General features: G+C 45.3%; 1 protein-coding gene across 2 annotated transcripts in view; it reads left to right on the top strand.

Moving 5' to 3' along the window:
• Window positions 1-8,311, top strand: part of gli2a (GLI family zinc finger 2a) — a 74,763-nt gene that overhangs the window by 14,312 nt on the left and 52,140 nt on the right. For both annotated transcript variants that reach the window (XM_032567278.1, XM_032567279.1), the window contains exon 2: window positions 4,067-4,171. In XM_032567278.1, the coding sequence (XP_032423169.1) occupies window positions 4,081-4,171 (91 nt within the window). In that variant the 5' untranslated portion in view covers window positions 4,067-4,080. The remainder of the gene's footprint in view (window positions 1-4,066; window positions 4,172-8,311) is intronic.

Genomic DNA, 8,311 nt, shown 5'->3' with positions numbered 1-8,311 from the left:
AGTAGTAAACAGATATCCACTCTACTCAAAACAGATTGACCTTAAATACAGGGGGTAAACGTTTCTTGGCTACAGATGGACGAGGACCAGGTCACCATGGTGACCTTTGACCTGGTGACTATGATGTCACCAGGTCAAAGGTCATTTGTATAGCACCTTTCAGGCATTTCAAAGAGCTTTACATCATAAAAACACAAAAATACAAAGTCAACTATTGTATTTTTACAGTCACATCAGATTATTGATCAATGTTTCATGATTAGGTTTCAAAAGCAAATCTAAACAACTTTTAGAGTTTTTAGTCCAGATTTAAAGGATCTCAGTGTTTCAGCTGGTTTACAGTTTTCTAGAAGTTTGTTCCAGATTTGTGGTGCATAGAAGCTGAAAGCTGCTTCTCCTCGTTTGCTGCAGAGCAGAACCAGAACCAGAACCTGAGGGTTCTGGAAGGTTGATACAACAGCAGCAGATCTTTAATGTGTTGTGGTTCTGATCCGTTCAGTGATTTATAAACTAACAGGATTTAAAGTTTATCCTTTGAGCTACAGGGAGCCAGTGGAAGTTCTGGAGAACTGGGTTTATGTCTCTATCCTCCTGGTTCTGGTCAGAACTCCAGCAGCAGCGTTCTGGATCAGCTGCAGCTGGAGGATTGATTTGTTGGACAGACGCTGCTGCAGGAATCAAAGCGACTGGATGAGTTTCACTAGATCTCACTGAGATAACGTGAGCTGTGTATCATCTGTGTCGTCATGGTAACTGATCTTATTTCCTGTTGTAACCTGAGTCAGTGAGAGCATATAGATATAGAATAAGAGAAGTCCTAGGATGGAGCCTTGGGGTACACCACATGTGACGTCTGACCTCTGACCTCTTGATGAGAAGTTTTGCTTTGAAACAAAGAAATCCCAGTTCTTCATGTTGGACTGGAACCAGTTGAGATCTGGACCGGAGAGTCCGACCCAGTTTTCCAGTCGGTTCAGTAATATGTCATGATCAACACTGAGGTCCAACAGAACCAGAACCAGCACTGTGGTTCTTCCACCGTCTGTGTTTATATGGATGTCACTAAACTCTTGGACTAGGCCGGTCTCAGTGCTGCGGTAACCATGGGAACCAGACTGGAAGCGGCTGTTTAACAGATTTTCCAGTAACGTTGCTGATGAACGGAGGTTGGCGATGGGCTGAGATTCATCCAGAACGATTGTACCGGTTAAAACGCCTGATGAGAGGCGGCTGTGGAGATCAGACCATTTGGGATGAAAGCAGGACTTTCTTAAAGAAAGCTGTGGGTTGGATATCCAGACAATAGGAAGAGGAGATTCATTGATTTATCATTTCTTCTAGGCTTTTATAATTAAGTAGTTGAAATTGGGTAATTTTTTTATGTTTGGCTTTAGCTTTGCTACTGGACTTAGTGTGGATGTGCAGATTAATCTTCTGATTTTTATATTTTTCTCTATAAATTTGTTGGTAAGTCCATTGCAGGTCATGTTTCAGGTGTTTCAGGTGTTTCAGGTTGGATAGTTTGCGATTCTGTCACTGCTGAAAATAAAGTTCCAGCATTTTTCGTGTTTCTGTTTATTTCTGTAAAGAATGTTTCCTGTGTTTAGTGTGGAGTGATGGCTACCAGTCTTTCTTTCTCAGGTATCATTGGTTCAGTGGAATCAAAGATCTTAGAATGGAAATTATTATCTAGATCAGGGGGGCCCAAAGTGGGTCCTGGAGGCCCGGCATCCTGCATGTTCTAGTCTCTCCCTGGTTTAACACACCTGGATCCAATGATGGATCATTAGAGAACATTGACCTGCTGAGAAGGTTGTTACTAAAACCAGGGAGAGAATAAAACATGCAGGATCCGGGCCTCCAGGACCCACTTTGGGCTCCACTGTTCTAGATGGTTATAATACACTCACTGGCCACTTTATTAGGAACACATGGCTAGTACCAGGTGGACCCCTTTTGTCTTCAGAACTGCCTTAATTCTTGGTGGCATTGATGCAACAAGGTACTGGAAACATTCCTCAGAGAGTCTGGTCCAGATTGACATGATAGCATCATGCAGTTGCTGCAGATTTGTCGGCTGCACATCCATGATGCAAATCTCCCGTTCCACCACATCTATTGGATTGAGGTCTGGTGACTGTGGAGTCGAGTTCAGTGAACTCAAAATCAAGAAACCAGTCTGAGATGAATTATGACTTGGTGCGTTATCCTGCTGGAAGTAGCAATGAGAAGATGGAACTCTGTGGTCATAAAGGGATGGACATGGTCAGTAACAATACTCAAGGCTGTGGTGTTGACACGATGCTCAATTGGTACTAATGGGTCCAAAGTGTGCCACACCACCACCACCAGCCTGAACCATCGACACCAGGCAGGATGGATCCATGCTTTCATGTTCTGACCCGGCCTTCTGAATGTCGCCGCAGAAACCAAGACTCATCAGCAGATCAGCAGTTCCTGAAAAACTCAGACCAGCCCGTCTGGCACCAACAACCATGCCACGTTCAGAGTCACTAAATCACCTTCCACGTTCTGATGCTCAGTTTAAACTGCAGCAGATCGTCTTGGCTACATGCCTACATGCATTGAATTGCTGCCACATGATTGGCTGATTCTACATTTGCCTTAATGAGCACTTGGACAGGTGTACCCAATAAAGTGGCCGGTGAGTGTTGAAGAAGTGATGAAATGTTTGGCTGATGGATAAAACTGAATAGATCAAACATCAGTCACATCCTGACTGATCATCAGCTCCAGATTTAACATCTTGAGTCAGAACAAAGTTTTAAAGTGCCTCTCTGGACATGGATGTTGAAATCTCCCACAATTATTAAACAGTCATAATCAGTGAATATTACAGATAGAAGCTCTTTAAGGTCAATAAAATAATTCCTTTTGGGAGTTTGTGTCAGAGCTTGTTCATGACCTTCTAGCTCAATTCCCAAATCTTTAAGAGAGTCCAATTTGGAAATCTTTCTACAGTCAAGTGACTCGTGAAATATAGCTGCAGCCATGGCGACTCTGGAGGAGCTGCAGAGATCTACCCCAGGACAGTCCTGGAGGAAAACCTGGAGACTGCCCTCAACATGCAGCCAGAGGTGTTATGGGATGTTTAGAGCAGGCTCATGGGTTAGAATGGCCTAGTCAAAGTCCAGATCTGAATTTGGACTTTGACTAGGCCAGATTCAGGACTCTGTGGGAAGAAAACTGGTGTTTTCCATCCAGTCTGATCTATAGGAGAACGAACCCAGCAGAGCTGCAGAGGAGGCTCTACTGTGTTCTGACGCAGACGGGATGAATATAATTGCATGCCACACTTTTCAGATTGTTACTTCTATAAATGGTTTAAAGACTTGAGCTGTTTCCATCCACTGCTCTGAATAAAACTGAAGTTTTTGGTCAGAAATGGATCAAATGTGGCAGAGAACACTCAGTCGACTTCTTGCAGCTCCAACAGACAGTCAGGCCTTCATCAAACAGCGCTGACCTTTGACCCTGACCCAGGAGTCGGGAGCAAATCTCCTTTCAACCCGCCGCTGATGCTGTTGCTCCCACCAAGTCTAACAAGTGGCTTTGTCAAGGTCAAGTTTATTTCTATAGCACTTTAAAAACAGGTTCCAAACGGAACCAAAGTTCTGCACAGAACCATAACAAAACAAGTTGAAAAGAAAAGAGAAATATTACAAAAAATCCACATATATTGTTAAAATAATATAAGTAATAATTTGAGTAATAAGTATAAAAAAAATGTCCAACACGAGAACGTGTTGACATATATATATATATATATATATATATATATATATATATATATATATATATATATATAAAGTATTATATATATAGTATAAATAACTATAATCATCCTGGAATCATCACATTAAAATCTTTGAAAGTTGATCCAGAGAGAACAGCTTCACTTCTTGTCCTGCTGCAGATACAGAGTCTACCTGCCGACATCATCACCTGTCTATCATCTATCTACTTGTCTAATATCTACCTGTCTAATATCTACCTGTCTAATATCTACCTGTCTAATATCTACATGTGTCTTGTTACTCTCCAGGTGGATTCAGCAGCATGGACAAAAAGGAGGTCAAAGGTTCTAGTCCGGATGGGAGCAGCTTCTCCGAGATTCCCAAGAAACCGTTGCCCAGTGGCATGAGCAGAGGTAGACACTCCGGTTGTTCTCTCTCCGGTTGTTCTCTCCAGTTGTTCTCTCCGGTTGTTCTCTCTTCGGTTGTTCTCTCTGGTTGTTCTCTATCCGGTTGTTCTCTCTCCAGTTGTTCTCTATCCGGTTGTTCTCTCTCCGGTTGTTCTCTCTGGTTGTTCTCTCTCCGGTTGTTCTCTCTCCGGTTGTTCTCTCCGGTTGTTCTCTATCCGGTTGTTCTCTCTCCGGTTGTTCTCTCCCCGGTTGTTCTCTCTTCGGTTGTTCTCTTTCCAGTTGTTCTCTCTCCGGTAGTTCTCTCCAGTTGTTGTCTCTCCGGTTGTTCTCTATCCGGTTGTTCTCTCTCCGGTTGTTCTCTCTTCGGTTGTTCTCTCCAGTTGTTCTCTCCGGTTGTTCTCTCCCCAGTTGTTCTCTCCCCGGTTGTTTTCTATCTGGTTGTTCTCTCCGGTTGTTCTCTCTCCGGTTGTTCTCTCCGGTTGTTCTCTCTCCGGTTGTTCTCTCCGGTTGTTCTCTATCTGGTTGTTCTCTGGTTTTTCTCTAGTTTTCTCTGGTTGTTGTGGCTGATGTGCGCTGCAGGAACAGGAAGTGTGGGATGATGAGAAGCCAGCTGGCTCATGAAAAGAGTCCGACCCGCAATCGGAGCCGACTTGTCAGAGAATCTGTGATGAGAAATCACAGAAATGCTCTAATGAGGGCGAAGGACGGTTGTCTCACCTCCCAAGTGTAAATTTCATGAATTACTAAAACCTGCTTGGCTTGGCAGCGACCGGCGTGGAGCAGGAGAGAGGCTAGGCGGGGGTCGTCTTTGAAATGCTAACAAGATGTCGTATGACAGTGTGGCTGTATTTGCACCTAATGATGGACTTGGTGGCCCGCCATCATTAATTGTTTAGGGATGTTTGAAGAGAAACTGGGCCGGTCCAGAAGCTGGCACCTCCACAAAAGGAACCTCGAGTTCTTCAAACAAGAGAAGAAAATATTGAGATGGCCATGCATGAATTATCGATGCTGTTATGACCACAGTGTGCCATGTAGGCTGAATTTTTATAACCTTGCTGAAGAGAAAAGCAGCTGGACCCCATGAGGGCCGGAGAGCCCAGAATGACGAGAGCTCATGTTTACATTAGAGCGAAGAAAACTCATAATGAGCCGGAAGATCCAGTTTGGGCCTCAGAGTTATGAATTACTGAGGCTGCAGGAGGAGCCGCCTGAGCAGAACCACAGGAACCGGACTGGCAGAGAGAGGGTCCGTCAACGCCGGGGCCAAACGGCGGCAGGGTTCCTCAGAACCAACGGGTCCATCAGAACCATCAGAACCAACAGGTCCATCAGAACCATCAGGTCCATCAGAACCATCAGACCCAATAGAACCATCAGAACCATCAGGTCCATCATAACCAACAGACCCAATAGAACCATCAGAACCATCAGGTCCATCAGAACCATCAGACCCAATAGAACCATCAGAACCAACAGAACCAACAGACCCATCAGAACCATCAGGTTCATCAGAACCAACAGAACCATCAGACCCAATAGAACCCACAGAACCATCAGGTCCATCAGTACCATCAGAACCATCAGACCCAATAGAACCATCAGAACCATCAGGTCCATCAGAACCAACAGACCCAATAGAACCATCAGGTCCATCAGAACCATTAGGTCCATCAGAACCAACAGACCCAATAGAACCATCAGGTCCATCAGAACCATCAGACCCAATAGAACCATCAGAACCATCAGGTCCATCAGAACCAACAGAACCAACAGACCCAATAGAACCATCAGGTCCATCAGAACCAACAGAACCATCAGACCCAATAGAACCATCAGAACCATCAGGTCCATCAGAACCAACAGAACCATCAGGTCCATCAGAACCATCAGACCCAATAGAACCATCAGAACCATCAGGTCCATCAGAACCATCAGGTCCATCAGAACCAACAGAACCATCAGACCCAAAAGAACCATCAGGTCCATCAGAACCATCAGACCCAATGGAACCATCAGAACCATCAGAACCAACAGAACCATCAGACCCAATAGAACCATCAGGTCCATCAGAACCATCAGACCCAATAGAACCATCAGAACCATCAGGTCCATCAGAACCAACAGAACCATCAGACCCAACAGAACCATCAGGTCCATCAGAACCATCAGAACCATCAGACCCAATAGAACCATCAGGTCCATCAGGTCCATCAGAACCATCAGACCCAATAGAACCATCAGGTCCATCAGAACCATCGGACCCAATAGAACCATCAGAACCATCAGGTCCATCAGAACCATCAGACCCAATAAAACCATCAGAACCATCAGGTCCATCAGAACCAACAGAACCATCAGACCCAATAGAACCATCAGGTCCATCAGAACCATCAGGTCCATCAGAACCATCAGACCCAATAGAACCATCAGAACCATCAGGTCCATCAGAACCATCAGACCCAATAAAACCATCAGAACCATCAGGTCCATCAGAACCAACAGAACCATCAGACCCAATAGAACCATCAGGTCCATCAGAACCATCAGGTCCATCAGAACCAACAGAACCATCAGACCCAATAGAACCATCAGAACCATCAGAACCAACAGGTCCATCAGAACCATCAGACCCAGTAGAACCATCAGGTCCATCAGAACCATCAGGTCCATCCGAACCAACAGACCCAATAGAACCATCAGGTCCATCAGAACCAACAGAACCATCAGACCCAATAGAACCATCAGAACCATCAGGTCCATCAGAACCAACAGAACCATCAGACCCAACAGAACCATCAGGTCCATCAGAACCATCAGACCCAATAAAACCATCAGAACCATCAGGTCCATCAGAACCAACAGAACCATCAGACCCAATAGAACCATCAGGTCCATCAGAACCATCAGAACCAACAGGTCCATCAGAACCATCAGACCCAATAGAACCATCAGGTCCATCAGAACCATCAGACCCAATAGAACCATCAGAACCATCAGGTCCATCAGAACCATCAGACCCAATAAAACCATCAGAACCATCAGGTCCATCAGAACCATCGGACCCAATAGAACCATCAGGTCCATCAGAACCATCAGGTCCATCAGAACCAACAGAACCATCAGACCCAATAGAACCATCAGGTCCATCAGAACCATCAGACCCAATAGAACCATCAGAACCATCAGGTCCATCAGAACCATCAGGTCCATCAGAACCAACAGAACCATCAGACCCAAAAGAACCATCAGGTCCATCAGAACCATCAGACCCAATAGAACCATCAGAACCATCAGGTCCATCAGAACCAACAGAACCATCAGACCCAACAGAACCATCAGAACCAACAGGTCCATCAGAACCATCAGACCCAGTAGAGCCATCAGGTCCATCAGAACCAACAGAACCATCAGACCCAATAGAACCATCAGAACCATCAGGTCCATCAGAACCAACAGAACCATCAGACCCAACAGAACCATCAGGTCCATCAGAACCATCAGACCCAATAGAACCATCAGGTCCATCAGGTCCATCAGAACCATCAGACCCAATAGAACCATCAGGTCCATCAGAACCATCGGACCCAATAGAACCATCAGAACCATCAGGTCCATCAGAACCATCAGACCCAATAGAACCATCAGGTCCATCAGAACCATCAGACCCAATAGAACCATCAGAACCATCAGGTCCATCAGAACCAACAGGTCCATCAGAACCATCAGACCCAGTAGAGCCATCAGGTCCATCAGAACCAACAGAACCATCAGACCCAATAGAACCATCAGGTCCATCAGAACCAACAGAACCATCAGACCCAACAGAACCATCAGGTCCATCAGAACCATCAGACCCAATAGAACCATCAGGTCCATCAGGTCCATCAGAACCATCAGACCCAATAGAACCATCAGGTCCATCAGAACCATCGGACCCAATAGAACCATCAGAACCATCAGGTCCATCAGAACCATCAGACCCAATAGAACCATCAGGTCCATCAGAACCATCAGACCCAATAGAACCATCAGAACCATCAGGTCCATCAGAACCATCAGGTCCATCAGAACCAACAGAACCATCAGACCCAAAAGAACCATCAGGTCCATCAGAACCATCAGACCCAATAGAACCATCAGAAC

This window comes from Xiphophorus hellerii, chromosome 7 (assembly GCF_003331165.1).
Source record: "Xiphophorus hellerii strain 12219 chromosome 7, Xiphophorus_hellerii-4.1, whole genome shotgun sequence".
NCBI classification, from domain to species: domain Eukaryota; kingdom Metazoa; phylum Chordata; class Actinopteri; order Cyprinodontiformes; family Poeciliidae; genus Xiphophorus; species Xiphophorus hellerii.
The sequence above is the reverse complement of the archived record's forward strand: the minus strand, read 5'-3'. Positions and strand labels throughout refer to the sequence as shown.